Here is a 22,114-nt window from a genome sequence, read left to right on the forward strand (position 1 = left end):
AGGTGGGCTCCCAGAGCACCACATCCAGGGGGTCTGCCCAGAAATCTGCCCTGGCCCTCCCTTCAGAGCAAGTGTTCCTGCCTCGGGGTGTAAGGGAGAAGGGCTTGTTGTTCTCTTTGATGTCAACCTCAAAGGACAGAGGCTGCCTGGGAGCTCATTTAGTTTCCCTTAAAAGGCCATCATGCCTGTCACTGATGAATTTCTCACGATGTTTTTTTTTTTTTTTAAAGATTTCATTTATTTATTCGTGAGAGACACACAGAGAGAAAGAGAGAGAGGCAGAGACACAGGCAGAGGGAGAAGCAGGTTCCATGCAGGGAGCCCAATGTGGGACTCGATCCTGGGTCTCCAGGATCACGCCCTGAGCATTTTTTAAGCTACTCGTGTTTTTCTCCTTCACCGCTCCTTAGGAGAGAGGGGGCTCCATTTATTTCTCATGCACGTAACTTCTTCAAGCTTCAGGGACCCCCACAGTCCTGGAAGGCTGTGCCACGCTGTGTCCACGCCATGGTGGCGTCAAGGCAGATCTGGGTTCAAGTGCCAGCTCAGGCATGCATGAGCTCCCGACCATGAGCATATGTCTTAAACTCTTCCTGGGCCATGCCTTTTCATCTGTAGAATGGGAATAACAATAATGATAGTAACTACTTCACCGGGCTTTCGGGTGGACTGAGTGACATAAAATACATTACGGTTCTTTGCATAGTGCCAGGCAGACTAGATACTCACTACATGAATTATTATTTGTCCTAACAGGGTCTTGAATGGAGGTAGGACAGGCCAACCTATAGAGGAATGGGATCCCCAATGTTGGCAAACCACAGGGTTGAGCGAAGGCTGGGGCCTCAACTCAAGGGCACAGGCAGGACTGTAGGTGCACGGGGAGCCCCAAGACAGGACTGGTCCCATTAGTCTAGGGCAGGGCTTGTCACCCCCAGTAGAGTTGACATTTGGGACCACCCCATTCTTTGTTGTAGGAAGTGGTAGCCTGTGCATCACAGGACATTTAGCAGCAACCCTGGCCTCTACCTACTGGAGACCAGAAGCAGCCTCCCAGTCATAACAATCAAAAGGTCTCCAGATATTGCCAACTAACTATCCCCTGGGGTGCAAAATTGCCCTCGCTTGAGAAACCGTGCTCCAGCAGGCACAGCATGACCAGCACTGTCCGTCACCCCAGCTCCAAGGAGAGCCGGAGGCAAAGCATTTGTCCCAGCAGAATGGGTGGGTCGGCACGTGGCAGAGCCAAGTGGCAGGTGGTCAGCTGCAGGCGGCTGGCAGCAGGCACCAGGAGGCATGGGTCGAGGCTAGGACCCCAGCTGCTGGGAGCCCAGCGGTCAAGCAGGGTCAGATCGCAGCTCATATGACATTAAACCCTATGGCTCTTTGCTTCCCCCTCCAGGACCAGGACTGGATCCAGGGTCTAGGCAGGGCCAAACCCCCAGAGTGGGGCAGGAGGCTTACCTGCCCGCATCAGAAAGGTGTGAGGCTCAGGGCCAAGCCTCCCCTCCCACCCCTTATGACTTTCGTGACTTCTAACTCAACAGCACAGGCTTCTGGGTAAGAGAGACCTGGTTCAAATCCAGGCTCTGCTATATGGAAATTCAGCCTAACAAAAAACAAAACCTACACACATAAAACCCAGACTCAACCACTTAAGATAAGGAGACCACCTTAGGCTGGTTGCTTAATCTCTACACCTCAGGTTCCTCGTGTTTGATGTGAGGATGAGGGTGGTGACCTCAGAGAGTTGTTGCTAGGGTTAAATGTGCTACTTTAATGACCGTCCTCAGTGGGATGCCTGCCACATAGTAGGCGCTCAGTAAATGCTGTTGATTGAATGGGTGCATCCTCCTGCGCAAGCCTTTCTCCCTAAATCCTTTTGTTCAGTTCATTCCCTTCTCTGGAAATTCTCCAGCTTTCTAACAGAGCAAAACTGTTGATTTCTCAAGGGGAGGAAATGAGTTATTCATCTCTGTGTCACTAGAGCTTAGCCTGGGGCCGGGTAGGTATTAGGTGCTTAAATAATGAAGTCTTCCTTTCTCGAAGGGCAACGACTGCGCCTTACGCTTCTCTGTATAGCCACAGCCTGGCACCGCGAATGACACACGGCAGGCGATCGTCAGGTGTATGTTGAATGAATGAATGAATGAATGAATGAATAAAAAGAATGGTTGAAGAAAAGTATGATCCAGAATGCTACCCCAAGATCCTTCCTAGAAGTCCATTCCTCCATGTCCATTCAGGAGGAACATCGCTGCTTCCCTGGAGGTCAGCCAAACCCTGGAGAAGACAGCAGCGTCCTCACTGAGATGACAGTTGACAGACAGAGGGAGGAGGGTCTCAAGCAGAACCTCTGCTGTGGATGCTGCTACACCCTGCTCTGCTCGCCCCAGGGCACTGCTGGGCAGGCCAAGGGTGGAGTCAGGTGGCTTTCTCCTCTTTCCTCCTTCGGGCTGTGGCAGCATGGGCATGGGTTGGTTAGGAAGCCCCAGTAGCCCTGGGTTCTGACCCCATCCCTGTCACCCACCCACACCACGACAACATGGTCACTACCCTCCCTGGGCCTCTGTTTTCCCCTCTGTACAATGAGGACTTGGTGCTGCATTGGGGTGACCCTATCCTTCGGTGCCTGGCCGTGGGACAGGCTGGTCAGCGGTCGTGGTACTGAGGATGGCCAAGTGACCACATGGGAGACCCGTCTGCAACATCAAGGCACTGCTGGGTTTCACAAAGCCATGAGCTCCAAGCCACCTCTGAGCTGCTGGGCCTTGAATCCAGCGTTGTGGGTAAAGGAGTCCAGTGCTGACAGGGGTAGGGCAGCAGTTAGGGCCTGAGGATTTTCCAGGGGAACGCTTGAGGATCATCAGTGATGGGGAAACGTGTTTATGACAGAAAGTCTTTTTTTTTTTTTTTTTAAATAATTCCTCTAGCCTTCTTTCCCTTCCTAAGTTACAGAATCAAGTAACAAACCGGGGCTCTCCTCATTCCTCAAGTCTGGGTGGGGAAGTGGTGGCTGGAAGAGATTGACACAGCCAGATTCCCTTGCATAAGAAAAAGGAGCCCATAACAGAGAGAGACAGAGGGAAGGGAGGATCTAGAGAGAGGAGCCAGAGGCTGAAAAGCTGGGCATGCAGGCAAGGGAGCAGATCTGTGGGCAGTTTGGGGGTAGGCATGGAGGGAGGCATCGTAGCGAGGGCCTGGGGACGGTAGCCCAGGTTTGCTGTGCCCCAGAGTCTTCATCTGCAAAATGGGGATAATAGAACCTTCTCCATAATGAGAAACACTTAGAACGATGCCCAGCACCTGGTAAGGACCACGGAGGTGTGTGCAGTGACAATGGTGGTGATGATCATGTGGAAACCCTTGACATCTTCGGTAGAATTTTTTCACTCTGGGGTGGACCCAACAAACGGCTCTCCTGGGAGCCGGCTAAGCGCCAGTCTGGTGTCAGCTGCCCAGCCCCATCCAGCTCACCCAGGCAGCGGGGACAGCTAACAGCAGGCCAGGCCATCGCCGAAGCAAGGCCATGTCACCAGAGGTTCCTCCAGAGCCATCGGCTCTGGCAGGCCCGGAGGGTGCAGGGCATCTGTCCTCCATGTGGCTCAACCGTCCCAAACTTGTCGTGTACTGAACTTTGTCACCAGCCTGTTTCTCATGAGGACGCTTCCCCGAGGCGGGAGGTATGGACTTTCCAGCTGGGCTGGCCCCTCTGGCAAGCTGCACTCAGGGGATATTTTCAGATTCTGGGTGACATTCCCCTGCCCCTCCACCTAATAGGTCCCAGATGCTCCCCTCCTCTGTCAAGCTCCCTCCCTCTCGCTGTTCTGCAACTGTGCCAGGCTGCCTCGGGCCTCCCTACCCAGTCACTACTCCTCTTGACTTATTATTTTCTTAATTTAAAACATTTTGTTCCCCCTTAACACTGATGGCTTGACAGGGGCCAGCATGAAAGGGGCTGTTTCCTCTTGGCCGGACGGAGAAGCAGGCAGGTGAAGGCAGAGAGAAGGAAGGCGGCCTGGGGAACGCGAGGAGTCAGGGGAACATAAGGAGTCTTTCTTGGCCGAGCATGAAAGAAGCAACAGGAGTAGCAGCTGTGTTAACGTGGCCAGGTCACCGGGGGCCCGGCAGACGCACCAGGCCCAGCTGGGAATCCCACGGGCCCTGGGGGTTTCATGACTCACGTGGGGGCAGAAATGCTTTCAGTTCACTCTCCTGCAGCCTCTGCTCCTTCGGCACCTTCCCTCTGCACCCATCGTCCTGCCGCCTTCACGGAGCATTTGAATCTGTGATTCTTGGCTGTCGTGGGCAATGAGATTGGGCGTTGCTGAGACCTAGAGGGGGGCAAGGTGGACAGAAATAAGAGAGGAGAAGGAGAGAAGCGCCCAGGGAGCGGGGAACCCCTGGGCACAGGAGGGCAGGGAGGAGGAGGAAGGAGTGAGTGGGCAGCAGACCCAGGGGGTAGAAACGCCTGACTCACCGCTCAACAGAAATCAGGACAGGCCAGAGACATGGGGGGAGCCTGGTGAGGAGTGTCCGGTCGCCCCTGCTGCTGGCCGGGGTTGGAAGCCTGGAGGGGACGAGTGAGCTAATAACCGCCCTCTCTTGAGGTTCTATCACACGGTTGACATTTTGCAAGGTGGCCTTGGTGCTCGGGACACCTGCGCTCTGGAAAGCAACCACCACCGTGTCCCTAAGTCGGGGCGGGGCCCCCCAAGGAGCCCATCTCCTGGGGCGGGAAGTGAGAAGGGACCATCCTCGGGCAGTTAGGGCCCTAGCCGGGCTCCGCCTGGGGCCCAGACCTCTGGATTTCTCATCCAATAATGGAAATATGGAGATGAAATAAAGGGGAAGAGATTATATTGGGGAAAGTGGGCCAGGAAAATACAAACTTCGAAGACCAGATGGAAACCCCTCAGCCGAGGAATTCTTGGACTCAGTTTCTAAGGCAGCTCTGCGTGTCCTCCCCGCGGTGACACTGACCCTGGCATTTTCTCTGTCTCTTTCAGGACCTCCTGTAAGTAACTCCGGCCGCAGCCCAGGCTCACACCTCTGAAAGGCCTTGCTCCCTGCTGGTAACCGGGCCCCGGGTGGGGTCTTCCGGGGGAGCCCCTGTACTCTCTGCAGAAGTTCTGCGGGGTCCCTCCAGGATGTTGACACAGGGGAGGAGACTTCCATTTTGCTTTCCAACCACCTCTGTGCCTCTCCTCTCTTGGAAGGGGACAAGACAATGACTAATGACTGCCCCCGGGGCACAGCAGGTCCCAATTTCAATCTGAAAGGCTGGCTTGCCCCATTGTCAGGCAGCTCCTGTGTCCCCAGAGGAAGCAACTGGACTCACAGAAGCTCCAGGTATTAGAAAGAAGAAAGAGATCATCTCTACTCACTTCTGGTCCCGAAAGGTCTCCTGGCCTTTCAGTAAACAGGTCGGCCAGTGCGCTGCTCTGAGTGAGGGCTGCTCCCAAGGCCGTGCTGTCCACACGGCTGTGTGCGCAGCTCCATTCCAGCCAACCTACTTGAGGCCGGTGGTCGTGGCTGGTGGTGGTAGTGGGGGGGGGGGGTATTTTGATGTGAGGGATCGGTTTCAGTGGGCTAGACAGCGGGAGACAGCACAGATTAGAGCAGGTCAGGCTCCTTCCCCGGCCCAGGGCGGGGCGCGGGAGCCCAGTCACTTCCAGAGAACCTGAGAAGAGCCCACGGAGACTGTCTCCCCGAAGTAATGGATCCAGAGAATAGGAGCTCGTCTTCTTTGAGGACAGCATTTGATACCCCAACAAAAGGCCCCAGAGGTTGCCAGGAGGGCTGGGGATGGGAGTGGGAAGGGCGGAGCGCTCACAGCAGATCTTGCCAGGGTTCCTGACAGCAGCAGCGCTATCCCAAGCCTTGCTCAGAGCTGCCATCGCACGGCGGGTCCCCTCTTGGCCTATCCTTCGAGAGCAGCCGGCCCAGTTTGCCGTCAGATCAGTACTTACCACTCGGTCTGGTCCTGAGAGGCTCACTGAGGCCGTGCAGCCGGCCCAGCCCAGCTCTCTGGCCGCCCGGTTACAGGGAGAGGAAAATCGTGTCAGTCCCTGAAAGCAGGGGGATGATTTATCGTGGCATGTTTTAGATGTCAGATCTCAATTCCTGTCATCAATCTTCCAAAATAAACTCCGCCATAGGAGAGATTTCAACAGACCACCTGCTGGAAATGGGCTGCTTTTCCCCTTCTTTCCTGACAAAGCCAAAAAGAGCCCTCCTCACTTCCTCCCACGCCTGGGATCTCCCCCATACGCCCGGCCCCCCCACGGCCAGGCTGCTGGGCCAACCTGCCCCGGGTCGGCCTGACCAGGGCCTGCCCCCCACCCCCGGAATGTAGCCTTCTGAGAGCCTCACCCCCAGGGGGTTCCCAGCCAGAGAAGGTGCTGCTGCCTCTGGGGGCTGTGCAGTGCAGGAGCGAGTGAGGGGGATGGATATGGGTCTCCCTCGGTGTCTCTGCCCACCTGGCTACCACCTGAGCCCAGCGTAAGGCGGAGAGCCCAGGTGGCTCCCCGACACAGCCTCCGTGTGTGTCCTGCACTCTCACCTTACCCTGGTTGAAACCACAGGGAGGAAAGGGGAAGCTGGCTGGGGTGGGAGTCACCTCCTAGCCCCGTTCTATCAGCTTCCTGCAAAGGAACAATGCTGCGGAGGGAGGCCAGGGATAGAGAGATGGCAGCTGGTGGCAGGGCCTGTCCCCACCCCTGAGTGTCTCTTAGGAAACCCTCCTGGGGTAGCTCTGTAGTCCAGTTGGAAGACCCAGGTTCCCATGGATACAGGATGGCCACTGCCCAGGAGGATGGATTTAAGTAGCAGCAGGAATCACCACTGCCCCACATACTGCACCCGTGGCAGACATTGCTAATCAATCAGGAGGCTTCTTGCCATAATGCTTTACTCAGCGGCTACCAACCCATTGGAGTCTGTGCATTGGCGGTGGCACCTGCGGCCCATGTCTGCCTTAGATTTCAGAGAGAACTTCTTTAAAAAAAAAAAAAAAAGATTTTATTTATTTATTTGAGACACACAGAGAGAAAGGCAGAAACACAGGCAGAAGGAAAAGCAGGCTCCATGCAAGGAGCCCGATGTGGGACTCGAACCCAGGAATCCGGGATCACACCCTGAGCCAAAAGCAGGTGCTCAACCACTGAGCCACTCAGGCGTCCCCAGAGAAAACTTAATGGGAAATGTAAGGCTGAAACAGATGGCGGAGGGAGGTGGGGAAGCATCTTTCTCCGGAGGAATACAAGGGAAAACGTGATGTCCAGCTGCCACTGTGGCTGAAGGTGATCCTTACTGAAATCCTAGCTCGCACTCGCTGTGTGTTAGGCACTGTTGTGTCTGCGTGGAGGCAGTGTAGCATAGTGACTCCAAGCTCGGGCTGTGGAGCCAGGCTGCCTGGGTCCGAATCCCGGCCCTGCCACTTCTAGCTGTGTCAGCTTGGGCAGGTTGCTTTGCCTCTCTATACCTCGGTTGCCTCATCTGTAAAATGGGGATAGTAATACTGTCTGCCTGTTGTTGTTTTTTTTTTTTAAGATGCTCTTTATTTGAGAGAGAGAAAGTGAGCATGAGCAGGGGCAGAAGCAGAGGGAGAGGGAGAAGCAGACTTTCAACCGAGCAGGGAGCCCGATGTGGGGCTGGATCCCTCTGGGATCACAATCTGAGTCAAAGGCAGATGCTTAACCAACTAGCCACCAGGTGCCCCTAGCGTCTGTCTTTTCCAAGAGTTGTGAGAAATATATAAATATGTAATTATATGCATATATGAGTGTATATCTCTGCATTTATATACATAAACACACAAATGTGTGTTAGAACACATTTCCGGTTAGAATATATTAATCCATTTAAATCCTAGATTTAAAAGATTCTGATAAGCCTTTAATTTTAAGGAGGAAATTATGATTCTGTGCGTTTTCATTAATTTATTATTTCATCTATTTTTACCCACCTTATTTTAAAATACATTGTGGGGTGATTTACAAACTAGATATGGAAACAGTGGAGGAGAGTGGAGAGCAGAGGCAGGAAAGCAGAGGGATCCAGAGCTGATGACATTACAACATTCCATGCAAGACGAGCCACTGACTTGGCTCCGAGCTTCTTGGTGGTCGGAGCAAAAAGGAAAGCAGAGTTGTTCAAGTCAGGCTGCGGTAGGGTAGGAGCACCCCTGCCACTTGAGTGGAACACAGCTTTTCCTGGTACTGAGACCCAAGAGAAGTCCCTCCTGGGTGCAGATGAGGTAGGATGAGTATAGGTGGTTGGTCCACAGGAGCAGTAGGTAATCTGTCCCTCTGTCCCTCTTTGGGGCAGACCCACTGTGTGCGTCTCCCTTCCCGGGGATGTGGAGAAGGTGGCTGCCCTACCTCTTACCCCACTCCGTGGTGGCATCAGGACCAGGCAATGTAGAAGTGACAGAAGGCGGCATTGGCTCGGTGCTAAAAGCTCTGGGTTAAGGAGGATGCTTGGTGCCTGAGCTGTCTTTGTGGGGACCTGGGAAAGGAGGCTGAGCTCCCAGGCTCAGGGCATCCGCCCTCAGGTTCATTTATGCACAAATAGGAATTAAGAACCCACTAATTGCTCAGCACTCTGCAAGGCACGGGAGGCACATTCATGAGCAAAACCCAAACAATCCCTGCCGTGGGAGCTCACAGTTTAGTGCCGTGGAGGCAAAATCAAGCAGAGTGAAGAGACGGGGACCAGTCATGTACCCATGAGAGCCATTACCCCGCATTCCCCAAGGACTCCCTCCCTGGGCCCGACCTGGGCTCTCTGCGCCACCGTCTCCGGGATGTCCTCAGGGATAAGGGACAGAGGGGGCGACTTATTCCGGTGCTGCCTGGGTTTGTCCGAGCAGCCTTGCCGCAGACGGCCTTGTCTTCCAGTGAGCACCTTGGACCCGCTCCTGGTTCTGCCTTGGGTTTTACAGGAAGAGCAGGAAGTCTGGAAGGAGAGAAACCACATCCGCTGGCAAAGTCTCCGAAGGGAGAAACCGAGGCCAGCTCCACACACCTCCAGCCAGTGCTCTTCTCCAACAACCCTAACAGCTAGCATTTATGTGGCGTTTGCCGTATGCCAGCCCCCGCTCCGTGTGGCCCACATACGCTGTCTCACGGGATCCTCAGGGACAGCTCTAACTGTTCTCCCATTTACGAGATGAGGAAACTGAGATACAGGGAGGCCTAGCAGCTTGTTAAGGTACCAAGGAGGAAGTGACAGAGCTGGGAACGAGCACAGGCAGGCTGACTCCGAGCCCGTGTTTGTCACTAAATCCTTCCTGCTGTCTCTGTTACCATGTCCCCGGGACCCGTGCCCCAGCCCTGCCAGTGCAGCATCTCTGCGCCAAAAGCTCTCTCCAGGTGTTTCCTCCCCTTCACCAGGTGCTCCCTGATGCTCCCAAGGCCCCTTCTGAGCAGTTTCTCAGCCACCCTCTTGTAGCAGAGCCACCTGGAAGTTGAGTGCCAGACCTAAAAAGACATGATTTTCTTGGGATTTGCTTGGTTCTCAAGCCATCGGCTCTGCACGTTGCTCCGTGGTCGTTACCAGCACTAACGTACATTTTGTTAAAGGTCTTCCTTTTCCACTGGGATTTCAGATCCATCACACGGAGCCTTTAGTCTGTGCCCAGAACTGTGCCAGGCAAGAGTACTGGGATAATGGGGATAGGGCTGAAAGACACTGCTGTGGTCCATGAAGACAGGCTTCTGGAACCACACAGGGCCGGGCCCCACATATGATGGGAACCAGGTTCCTGCCTCGTGCCCAGCACTGGCTCATCGTGGAGAGGTCTGAAGCTGGTTGGAGGCATTAGAGGAGGGACGTCCCACTGCCTCCCTCACCAACCCAAGAAAGGGGAAGAGGCCCTCTGGGGTGCCCCCCTTCCCCTGGCCCCACAGCCATGTTCCAAGGGCACAGCTTGTCCAGCAGAAGCATCTCCTGGCAGATGTGCTTCGCCAGAGTGGGCATCTGACTTCTGCATGGTAGGACAGGGAAGACCCAGCCCCCTCAGGCCCTTTCCAGGCCAGCGCCAGCATGCACGCATGGTGGACAGACTATCGCACTGACTGAGACGGACAGGCTTCAAGGAAGGGGAGGTGTTGGTGAGGCCCACGGCCCTAGTGATCCTTGAGTTATGAGGAGCAGAGACATGGGAGGGGACATTCTTGTCTTTCTTTTCCTTGCACCTTCCCTGGGTCTGACACAGAGGAGACCCCCCACTAACTGCTTTTCTGAATGAATAAATGAATGAGTGAATGCTAAAACTGAAAGGAAGCTTAGTGATCAAGGTCCTGCCTTCTTTTCATTCATAAAATAACAGAGGCTCCTAGAGCACAAGTGACATCAGGCCACATAGCTAGTTGGGCAGTGTGGAATGCTCAGGTGTTAATACCTTGACCTTCATAAATCTCTCTCTCTCTCCCTCAATTTCAGGGTCCCGCTGGAAGACCTGGCCTCCCAGTAAGTAGCTTTCGTTTCTTCCTTCCTTCGTGTCTCTCTTGTCTGCTCTCCTCGACCCCAGGGCTGGCTAGGTTGGGTGGCTGCTTTCCTTCAGGCGTGTCTGGGTGAAAGGCCTCGCTCTAGCACCTCTAACCTCCAGCTGAGAGGGAAGCTCCTGGGTAGCCCCTCTGGGGCCCCAGGCAGGCAGATGACAGCACACAGGCCCTTCCAAGGCTGGACCTGACCTCTAGACTGAAGGTCCTCTAAGGGGGGGCTGGAAGGGGAGGCAGCCCACTGACCTTCACTGGCTATCCTCCTACCTACCAGCTTAGCCTAAGACCACTGTCCTTCCTTTGTCCTATGACATCTGGTAAGAAGAGACACAAAAACTTTGTCATCCCCCCAACCACCCGGCCTAGTTACCATTTCTGGATGCTAGAGAGGCTGAGTCCAGTAACCATGGAGACTTTGGATTGAAAGTAGAAGTAATACTAATAGACTAAGAGCCACCTCTTATTGCAACCCTACGATAGGCCAGGCACTATGCTAATCGCTCTTCATATATTTGATTTGTTTGACGACTCAGTGAAATGGCTATTATCATACCCATTTTATGGATGAGGACACTGAGGCCCACAGAGGTAAAATACCTTGTCCAATTGTCCAAGCTTCAGTTTAGACCTATGGAGGGGCCCATGCTGTCACACACATTTCGTACCTCTGTTTCCTGTGGTCCGTGCTTGACACCTGAGAACAGTCTTTAAAGTCTTCAAAGACATGGCTCTGTGGGATGTAGCCTGGGGCATAGATGCACTGAGTGCTAGATACTGTGGGCCCTGGGATGGCTGGCGAGTCAGGCAAGATGTGGTAGCCAGGCTGAGGGCGAGGCCAGGTATGGAGCGTGAGCCAGGACTGGCACCGGGCTACCCTTCCGGCACCCAGGGCCACATCCACTGGATGCCAGACCCTTCTGGGCATCCCAGCTACTCTTCTTTTAGACATGAATTATACCGTAACCTCTTGACTAATCTAGCAGCTTCTAGAATTCATGTCCAGCAGTGACTTTCTTAATGAAATGCATGTGGGAGGGTGTTTAGCCTCGAAACTGGAAACTCTCCCGGTAAGGATGAGCCCCGGAGCAAAGGAGGATGGGCAAATCGGTCCCATGAAATCCAAGGAGGGGAAAAATCAGATGACTGGGGAGAACGTGGGCAGACTTTGGGGTTTTTTTTGTTTTTTGTTTTTTGTTTTTTGTTTTTTTTTGTTTTTGTTTTTGTTTTTCTGACAACGTCCACCTTTTAAAAGCATTTGGGGGCAATTCACAGAGCAGGGGCTGCTGCACAGAGTTCCCAGTCTCTGGCCATTCCATGCCTGTCCCTAACCCGAGCATTTTACGGCCAGGACTGCAAAGAACATTAGTTTTTAAAAAGAACCCAAAGAGAAACCAAAACACACATGCTGCAATATCATTCAAAAGCCCAAGAGTGCGTGGGCCGTTGGGGGTGTCACAGCCAGTGTGCGGCAGGCCTGGTGTCCCCAGCAGGAAGGGCAGACCACTGGTCCACAGGTCATGGTCCCGTCCCCCTTGTGCTTCTACGTGGGGGGACCTGGGAGTGACCTGCAAGATCTGCTGCTGGCAGCCCCTTGTGAAGTGCAAAACGTGTGAAGTACAAACATGCTTGTAAAATTCACTTGCCCGTGGCCGTGCTGGGCTCACTACCTGTAGACACAGTTTATGCAACACTCACCAGGTGCCAAGCCCCAGGAGAAGGCTTTCCAGGCCCACCTTCTCATAGCATCCTCCCAGCTGCCCCTTGAGAGAGACGTGGGGGCTCAGCAAGGTACAGAAACAGATGTGGGCTTACGATCAACGCTGCTACCCCCGTTTACTTTTTTGCAAAGGGTGAACTAGAGACACCACTGGCCTGTGTGTGTAACAAGAACCTAATTTCAAAGCTACTTGCTGTTCTCGCGTACATCTACGTACATCTTGAGATGCTAACTGTCCCTCAAGGTTGCTTCAGTGGGGTCAGCAGTCACAGAATTGCCCCCCAGAAATGCCCACACCCTTCAGGGGAACCCACAAGCCCATCTCCCTCCTGCCCAGGAAGCCGGGACAAACACTGTCTGATTTTTGGCCCCGTTTGCTTTCCGTCCTTCTAGACTCCTAGCAAACCCCAGACCCCACCCCAGATTTTATGATGTCTGCACACGTATGATTGCAAAAAAATATTTTCTACCAAAAGCGAGAGGAACAAAACTTACTAAACAGATTTCCAGAGTGAGAAAATGTAACCCCTGGCTACAAAACAAAGTGGTTCCCTCTGAGCAGCTGAACCTCATGATGCAGCCGCATCCACATGGCTCCCCATCCTTCCTGTCGGTGCAGGGGGGTGGCCGAGAGGAGGGCCGGGGAAAAGGACTGTCGTAGCCTTCTCAGACGGAGGGCCTGGCGAGGAGCAGGGGGACATGGGCACTGCACCTCGGCTCTGGCACACATAGACCACTCGCCTGTCACGTGGGGCCACCACACCCCCGGCTCTGCCTCGGAGTTGAGCCGGTTGAGGATCCAGCACATCCTGGCGACAGCTGGCCTAGACTGTGACAGCAGAAGTCTAAGGAAGGAAGGGCCTTGGACCCCGTATGAAACACACAGGACAACCGAGGCTCAGGCTGGGAACCAGACTCCTATGTTAGTGCATTTTCCTCAGCACCACTGAGTGCAGGTCGTCACAGGGTGGCTGCTTGCCTAACAGTCCTTGGGGGCTGAGTGGGCAGCTTCTTCCACACGACACCTGGGCTCCGTCCCGACTGCCCACGCAAAGCAGGTCTTGGGTACGTAGCCAGCCCATGGGGTCCTTCACGTGCTGGCCCTGCTCCTGCCACATCTAATTGTTTCTGCCTCCTTCATCAGGGGGACAAAGGTGCCATTGGGATGCCTGGACGTGTGGTGAGTTGGTACATTTGCACCTGCTTGGGTGACCACTGCTTGCTTCTTCGTGCTGGCTTGTCCTCCAAACTATGGCAACCTCCCCAGCCCCAAGGAGTGGTCAGACCTCTCTCTTCCCCCTACCCAAGTCAGCTTCAGAGAGGGACAGGAGGGAAGAAGCTTTATTCCGGTCCTTCAGATCTTGCAGTATGACTTTACTCTCCAGACAGCTGCCATGGCAGAGGGAAAATCCAAGAAATGGCACTGAGAAAGTTCTTTGTCGATCACCCACCGGGTGACAGGATGAGGCCCAAGCCGCTCCTGACGTCAGGAGGACTCCCACCCCCTCCATCCCCCCCACCCCCGCCCCCATCACCCTCAGATCTCCAGCTGCTCTGCAACCACCACCACCACCCCCCAGCAAGGGCAGCAACAGATGGTGAGAAATGCAGCCTCAAGATGCCCTATGGAAGCTGCAGTGGGGCTGGCTTCCAGAAACATCCTCCGTAGGCAGAGGCCAGAAGCTTCTGGAGACAGGGCTGGCTCCCAGGTGGTGCCTCCAAATCCTCACCAAGAGGCTGGAAGTTAGACACTGAATGTTTCCTGCTGAAAACTTAAGATGAAGACAGGGAAACAGGAATGTTCCACAGGGAGGGTACAGCTCAGAAATGGGGAGGCTGGCACTCGGCCTTGGGGCCCCAGCACCAGGCGTGTCCCGGGGTGGCTGCTAGCCCTCCAAGGAACTAGAAAGGGCAGCCCAGGCACTGATGGTGGCCCAATGGAGTGCTGGCCACACACTGGCCTCACCAGCACCCAGTGAGTCTAGGATGTGCCCAAGCTACTCTCCCCGTCTACCCCTGACACCCTGCCAGCCATCAGCCTCATCCTGCACCCTGGCTCCCGGGTGGCCCGAATGCCCCCCACATCATCCTTCCATGCCACTCACATGTCTTGCCTCTTGACCTCACCTCCTCATGGGTTGGCCTTAAACCTGGTGTGGGTTTGCTTGCCTGGGGTGAGCCCCGTGCTTGGAGAGAAGGCACCCAGATCTCAGCTAACACTGGAGAGCGCTCACTACATGCTGGGTGTTGTGCTCAGAGCCTCACATGCATTAGATTAGCGGGTTCAGGGTCCCCAGAACTGCCCGCAGCAGGCACAGCTTCCACCCCCATTTTTCAGATGGGACCCCCGAGGCTCAGATGCTAAGTGACCCTGTCCCTCTGCTTCAGGTCTCTAATTCCAAACCCCGGGTCTCCCAAGCCATCCCTGGTCCTTTCCCATGTGGAGCAGAGAGAAAGCAGCCAGCCAGCCCTTCTCAGGGGCTCGCCGTGCTGCGGCCTGGGCCGGGCACGTTCTCCACTGTAGCCTTCCATGTTGAGACTCAGTCGGCCTGGGTTGGGGGCGTGTTGTGGAGCTGGACGTTGTACCCAAGCTGACTGTCAGAGGCCAAGGTCCTGGTTCCTAACAAGTAGGCTCCGGGACTCTCCACCCTGAGTGTCGCTGCCAGCCCACAGGGACAGCTGCAAAATGCAAAGGCCTGCCCCCTCCTGCCCTCCTTCTTGGACTCTTGTGGACGTGGGTCTTCGGGAAGTGTCCATCTGAGCTGAGTTCTCACCCTCAGCGGTGGGGGCATGGGGTGGGAGCACAGGAGGTCCCCCATTTTTTGACACAAGGCTGTTTTCAAGCCACTTGGGGGTTTTCACGCTGCTTGTGCTATTTTAAATGTGACAATGGACCCATTTGGCTGCCCAGCAGGAGTCCTGGCCCTGAGCCTTCTGATAAGGCCTAGGGTGGTCAGTGGGTGTGAAATGCATGAATTGCTCCTGTGGTTCAGCAGAGTTGGCCCCACTGGCTTCAGTGGATTCGGGTAGATTGGAGCTGTCTGTCTGCTGATTGCACCCCAGACCCATCCCCCCATCCTCCATCCTCCCAAGTGTCTATGCCCTACTGTCCATCCCGTATTCCTGTCTTCCCTCCCCTACCACCTTGCCTGGCCCACCCCGATGTCTCCCGGCGTGTGTAGCTCGGCAAAACTTTGTGCTTGGCTCTCAGCTGGACCTTCAAACCAACTAAACTCCACCTCACAGCACAGTCCTTGGGCAAGTGCCCCTTACCCTCACCACCCCCAACACCTCAAGTGACCCAGTCAGCTGGCGACATGGCTTCTCAGGAAGATTTTCTGACCTGGGTGGGTCTCTCTCTCTCTCTCTCTCACACACACACACACACACACACACACTTCGAGAGGGTCTCTTAAGGCTCCTGCCACTGTTTCTCTCTGTTATCTGGGACAGCTGGTGGCTGGGGCCAGGCCCCAGGGAGAGGCAACAGCCATCGTGCACTGTGCTTGTCGGACATGGGACCTGTCACGTGTCAACACCTATGTTGTGTTTTGTTCTGTTTCTTATCTCACGGCGATTTCTTTCGTTTGGTCACTGTGCCATGAGCACAGACTCCTGTGTGTGTGCCTCTCTCTTACCCTTTCTTTTTTCTCTCCCCCTCTCTCCTCTACACTCTGTGTTGCATGTGGCTGCCCCAGGGAGTAAAGGGCCAACCAGGCGAGAAGGTGAGTCCTCACTCTGCCCACCACCCTTCGGCCCCAGTGTCTTCCCCTTGGACTCTTGGGGGTGCTTTCAGAGGCCCCCATTTCAGCCTTCCCCCAGCCGGCAGGCCCCAGCACTCTGCCCTCACAGGCTCTCCTGGCCCAGCGTCCAGGCCCCTGACTCCTGGCCAAGGCCCCAGCTTCCCTGCTGCATGGGTCTAACCAGTTCACTTTACAGAGAAGGAAACTGAGGCCAAGAGAGGAGGTGGGGCTTGCTGGAGATCCCACAACAATAATGACGGCAAGCACGGGCTGGAAGCCAGGCCTCCTGATGCCCAGCTGGGTACTTCCTTGCCTGTACGTGGCAGTGCGTGTTTCTTGAGCGTCTCCCTATCTCCCAAATAATGACAGTGGCGGTGAAACACTAGCACTATGATGTACTAAGCACAAACTGCCAGGTGCAGAGGTTTTGCCTCTGTTCTCCCAACTAACACAGATACAGCCCGTCTACGGAGGCTTTGATATTCTTCTTCACATGAAGGAGAACTGAAGCACAGAGAGGCAGCTTCACAGATCCAGGGTCACACAGCAGCAAGTGACAGAGCCAGAGAAGAGCCCCGGCGTGTCTGACTCCAAGGCTGGGGTTCCTCACCATTGCGCTATGCTGTCCTCCAAACGGGACAAAGGCTGTCGCTCGGTCCCACCCCAGAGGGTCCCCTCCTGGGGCTCCAGGCTGCCTGGGAGAAAGACGAGGGACATGATCGATCGATCATTGCAAAGGGATAATTGCAAACATTTGCTGGCCCCATCATGCGCCAGGCACAGTCTTAAGCCCTTTACAACATTATCTCGTGAAACTTGCACAGCCATCCTATGAGACAGGTGCTATTATCCCTCTCCTTGCACAGATAAGGAAACTGAGGCAGAAGGAGGTTAAGTAGCCCAAGGTGACATAGCGGGAGGGAGCAGAGCTAGGCTTCATTACACTATCCTGCCTTGTGTAACAATTGCTGTATCATTGCCGTGGTACAGACAGTTACAAATTCGAGATCACTGCTCACCTACGTGTGAGGCATGACAGTCACAAATGCATTTAGGTCCTTTGCTTCCAAAGGTAGCAGCAGAGCAGCCCTCAGCACCCAGTTCACAGAGGACGGCTGGGGGCTGGGAGAGGGTCTGGGACTTGCCTGGGAGACCTGGGAGTGAGGTCCCGGGCGTTTCCTCTGCCAGGAGGGGGGATTCCTGGTGGGAAGCAGCATCCAGCCCTCCTCCCAGCAGGGCCGGGTCCAGGTCCTTCCGCCAGAGCATCATCTCCGACCCCCATCTGCATCCCATACACCTTCATCTTTGTGTCGCCCCTCCTGCCCCCAGCACCCACATGCGTGCCTGCACACGGTGTAGATATCTGGGCAGCTCGGCCACCCTCGGATGGCACTGGGAGCTCCCAGCTCAGCAGTGGCCGCCATCCTCTCGGGGCTGAAAGTGTGTGTCTTGCCCCCCCCCCTCTGTTCTGAGCAATGCCATCCATGGGGCAGCCGGGTTCACCTGTTGCCTGGTGTGCGCCACACAGGCATTTGGGGGCTGGGGTGGAGACAAAGGCCTCAGGGGCTCTGAGCTTGGGTGGGGCCGGGGCAGGTTGGAGGGCGCAGGGCAGGGCAAGGGGGAGGCCTCTGGGGCCCGAGCGGTGTGGCTGAGCTGCGTGCCTCCCCCTCCCTGTGCTACCTGTTGCTCATCCCTGCGCTGCACCCCTTCCTCCCTCCTCTGCCTGGGGTCTCACCTCCCTCTGTCCCTGGTCCCGCATCTTATGCTACCGCTCACTGCTCTTCCCTCTTCATTCCTCCTGCTTCCTGCTGCCCTTCTCTCTCCCTCCCGGATGCTCCATGCACCCTGTGCCTCCTCTCCTCGGATCCTCCCACCTCCCTCCATACCCTCTGCCCCCCTGTTCACCTTGCCTCTGGCTGGGTACCCCACCCACCCTGCACCCCTTCCCCACCTGCCAGCTCCTTCCTCTCCCCTCCCATCCCTACCCCTCTCCCTCTCCCTCTCCTGTCTCTCTCTCTCCCACAGGGGGCCCCAGGAGATGCCGGCATGTCCATCATCGGCCCCCGCGGCCCCCCTGTAAGTGGTTTTTCTCTTCTTCAGGGTGGGGGATGGGCCAGTTAATGACAAGGGCTCCGGTGGAGGGGCAAGTCCTGGCTGTGCCTCTGGGCCTGGTGGCCACCGCCTGTGATGTGGTCAGCCAGGCCAGGCCTGCCTAAATAGACCTAAATTACACCCTCTCAGGAGGGTTCGCGAGGGCCACCCTTTGGCCAGGAAACCGGCAGCTATGAGGTGGCCTTGCTGTTTACAGGCAGGGGAGAAAGCACTTGTTCCTCCCCAGATGGCATGCTCCAGCTTTCCAGGGGACAAGTCTTGCTTCCAGAAGCCCCTGGAGCAGATATCCAGCATCCAGATCCGTTGCCCCAAGCACCCACTCCTGGTGTCAGCAGAGGCCCGACCCACCACTCGTCTTCAAAGTCTCCTTCCTATGTACACTGCTGGGTCCTGATTCTTAGTAGCCTCTATCCAGTGGCCCAGAAATCAGAGGCTTCCCCTCAGATAGGTTTCCTTAGGGACCAAAAGGGAACATAGGTGATGATGTGGGAAGATATCATGACTATGGGAAGAGCCCAAACCACAGGGCTTCGGTACAATCACCAAATGTCAGGTAGAAAGGACCTCAGTGATGATCTAGCACAGCCCCCTCAGAAGGGGAAACTGAGGCCCAGAGAGGGGCCAGAGGCTCACACACAGAGACTGGGGCAGGACTAGAACCTAAATGCTTGACATCCAGGGCTTCCACCATAGATCAGGCCATCATCACCATGCTCTGCTGTGCACTTTTCCTTCCCTACACAGTGAGAGGGTGAGGGAAGCAGACAGCTACCCTCTGGGAGTGTGAGGCTAGCCCAACGGAAGTGTGGAGTCCAGCCTGCCCATTCCCCTGCCTTCACCAGAGGGAGCCAGTGGGAAGCAGGAGCATCTCCTACCCCTAGTCTAGGGATAGGGTTCAGAGAGCACATTGCTAAGTCACACCCAAAAGAGGGGCTGTGCTGAGAGCGAGGAGCAGAGGGTCAACCCTTCAGGGCTGCTTGGAGGTGGAGGGCGGGTCAAAGCGGGGAGCCAAAGGGCAGGGCTAGGGGCTGGGGAGCAGGGCTGGCAGGCAGGTCAAGGGCAAAGGCTGGAGGCAGGCTTGGAAGGGCTGTGGGCTGCAGAGATCCAGCCTCCTAGGCAAGATTTCCTCTGATTAGGGTCACCCTTGGCAGTGAATCTGGCAGGCAGCATCCTAAGACCATTACACACTGCAACTCACTGAATCCTCACACCAACCCCACCGGTAGGTATGATCAGCACCTCTGTTTCATGGATGAGAAAAGCCCGGCACAGAGAGGCTGAGTGACTTGCCCAGGATCCTTCACTAGAGTGTGGCCACGCTGAGATTCAGTGATTCAGCCAGGCCGTGTGGTTCAGAGTCTGCTCCTTGGACCCTCACTGCCGTAGCAGACCCCCAGGCCGCTTGCTTACCAGCATCTGTGTTTCTGAGCCCATGTGGCCACTGCACCGATGGGCTGTAGCTTCTGTGTGTGTTAGAGGAGCCACCCTGTGGATGCCCCAAGCCCAGCCATTCCGGACAACGGTGGTACTCAGCCAGGGGGCCTCTAGAGAGGAGCAGGTCTCAGAGAAGGTCTCAGAGAAGGTCACAGAGAGAGCCAGTCCCCAGGTTCTAAAGGCCAGGACCAAGTGTGGGCAGGCCTGTTGGGTGAACAGAAGAGCAGCAGAACACAGGCCCTACCCCTTGGCCACCGCCTCTGATTGCCACCCAGGCTGACCCCAGATTCCATTGTGTGGCTCACGCTGGTCCTCCAATACCCTCTCGGTGGTATGATGCCAATGAGCTACCTAAGAGTTGTTGGAAAGGCCCCCCGTGGAGAACATACTCAGGGGCAGCGGTCTGCCTCAGTGCCCTTGGCTCCAGCCCAGTGGGCCCAATCAGGAACCATAGCCCCTCCACTGGGTTTGACTCTAGTGGTGAAAAGTACCTTCTGTTTAGATACTGGTGATAAATTCCATCCCCTGGGCACCCGTCCTGCGCTGAGAGCCCACCTGTGCCCGGGCCTCCATCAGCCCTCCCAACAAAGCTGTGGGGCAGGCCCGCCAACCCATCTCCCAGAGAAGGAGATGAGAGTTTCATAACTCACCTGAGCTCACTCAGCTAGCCAATGCTGGAGCTGGGGTTGGGCCAGGTCCATCTCATTCCAAAGCCAGCATTCTTGCTGCAACCCTTCCTTCCAGGTTTCAAGCTCTACTGTTTAAAAGAGATATTTACCTTCAGGAGAAGAAACAGTTCTCCATGTGGGTACAGACTTGGTGGTAGGAGAAGTGTATAGGGCTGGGTTAAGCCCAGCCTGCTTCTACTTTGGCCTTTGTGGGTGACCATCACCCAGGTGACTGGGGCGTCCCTGCTGAGTCCTCTCGAAAGACCAGGGAGACCACCTCAACTCCTCCCGGGAAGCCACCCAGAGCTGGTGAAAACAGAGGGTGAGGGGAAGACAAAGGGGACGTCTGTCACTAAGGGAGAGAGGTCAAGTGGGCAAGCCCTCTGTGGCCAAGGATTATAGGGAACATGTGGCTTTCCATTCAGCCAGAAGGGGCTCAGAATAAATGCAATGGGTGTTATTTGCAACTAATGAATTATTGAAAACTACATCTGAAATTAATGATGTACTATATGTTGGCCAATTGAATTTAAATTTTAAAAAATCAAAATTAAAAAAAAAGAAGAAATGCTCCTAATAAGAACCAGCCTTGCCACTCCCAGGGCCACCTGCCTCCTCTCTTGGAGCTTCTTCTGAAATAGTCTGAGCCAAGGGGGAACCAGCCAGGAACTTTGGAAAAGGATAGTTCACATTCCAATGAGGCAAGATGCTAGAGTGGTGTGCCCCATTAAAGCAAGGGGAGGCCGGAACACTGGCTGGCCCGGCAGACACTGGGCAGGTCATCTTCCAAGCTAGGAAACACCCCCCCCCCATCTCAAGGGGAGCTCACTCCCTCCCTGAGCCCCCCAGCTTGTCTTCAGGGTCTGGGAGGAGCCATCTGAACTTCCAGCCCTCATTCACAAGGAGGTGCTCCATGCTGGGTTGATATATCTGTTGAATGTTTCTTCATTTTTTCATCCCATTAATATTTTTTAGGCACCAACTGGAGGCTAGGTGCTGAGTAGACAATGAAAATCGGACCACAGCCTGCTTGTCCCTGTGCAGAGAGACGAGCAATCCCATAGTGATTATAATATAGACCATGCTCAGCCGTGATGGTTAGGGATCTGGGCAGACAGGGAAGAGGGACCTGAGTTGGAGTGGAGGTGACAGAGAAGGCTTCCAGGAAGGCAGGATAACTAAACTGTGATCAAGAATGAGTAGAAGTGCCCAGTTAGTAAGGCGAGGGAGGAGACCCTGAGGTAAGAGAGTTCCTTATAAGTTATCGGGTGAGGCCAACGAGGTGAGCAAGGGCCCAGTTGGAAAGTACTTGGACAGGGTCTTCAGGAGTCGGGACTTTATCCTGAGGGCAGGGGAGAACACTTGGCTTGTGTTCAGCTGAGGATGGACATGATCAGATTTGTAGTTTATTTATTTTTTTAAGATTTTATTTATTTATTCATGAGAGACACACAGGGAGAGATAGAGACAAAGGCAGAGGGAGAAGCAGGCTCCAGGCAGGGAGCCCAGTGCAGGACTCAATCTCAGGACCCCGGGATCATGACCTGAGCCAAAGGCAGATGTTCAACCACTGAACCACTCAGGCATCCCGCAGATTTGCAGTTTAAAAAGATCTCCTGCCCCTCCCTGCTCGGGCGTGAAACATGTTTAGAAGCGGCTGCAGGTCAGGGACTGGCTGGTAGGCACATGCATTTAGCAAGGGCTGGTCTGGTAGGACCTCTCGTAGGTGGAATTGGCCAATTAACTGCCCTTCTCCAGAGAGGGGAGCAGATTTTGCTGGGGAACATGAGTCTAGCTGGAACATGATGAATTGGATGTCCTTGTAATGTCCAAAGGGACATCCCATTTGCTGCTGGAGGTCAGAGCTGGAGCTGGCTCACTCAGCTCACAAGAACACCCCCTACCAACTCTGTGTTCGGTGGCATCATGTTG

The 22,114-nt window shown here is 55.1% G+C and overlaps 1 protein-coding gene and 1 long non-coding RNA gene across 10 annotated transcripts in view; one reads left to right on the top strand and one right to left on the bottom strand.

Moving 5' to 3' along the window:
• Window positions 1-259: 259 nt before the first annotated feature.
• LOC140631511 (uncharacterized) lies at window positions 260-6,035 on the bottom strand. The gene is made up of 3 exons (XR_012029054.1): window positions 5,388-6,035; window positions 4,185-4,334; window positions 260-612 (listed from the first exon to the last, which is right to left on the bottom strand). It is a non-coding gene; the product is annotated as an uncharacterized lncRNA (long non-coding RNA).
• Window positions 6,036-10,451: 4,416 nt separating this feature from the next.
• Window positions 10,452-22,114, top strand: part of COL13A1 (collagen type XIII alpha 1 chain) — an 80,354-nt gene continuing 68,691 nt past the window's right edge. For all 9 annotated transcript variants that reach the window (XM_072823404.1, XM_072823405.1, XM_072823408.1 and 6 more), the window contains exons 1-4: window positions 10,452-10,476; window positions 13,370-13,405; window positions 15,924-15,950; window positions 17,994-18,044. In XM_072823404.1, the coding sequence (XP_072679505.1) occupies window positions 13,391-13,405; window positions 15,924-15,950; window positions 17,994-18,044 (93 nt within the window). In that variant the 5' untranslated portion in view covers window positions 10,452-10,476; window positions 13,370-13,390. The remainder of the gene's footprint in view (window positions 10,477-13,369; window positions 13,406-15,923; window positions 15,951-17,993; window positions 18,045-22,114) is intronic.

Source organism: Canis lupus, chromosome 4, assembly GCF_048164855.1.
Source record: "Canis lupus baileyi chromosome 4, mCanLup2.hap1, whole genome shotgun sequence".
In the NCBI taxonomy this organism is placed as follows: domain Eukaryota; kingdom Metazoa; phylum Chordata; class Mammalia; order Carnivora; family Canidae; genus Canis; species Canis lupus.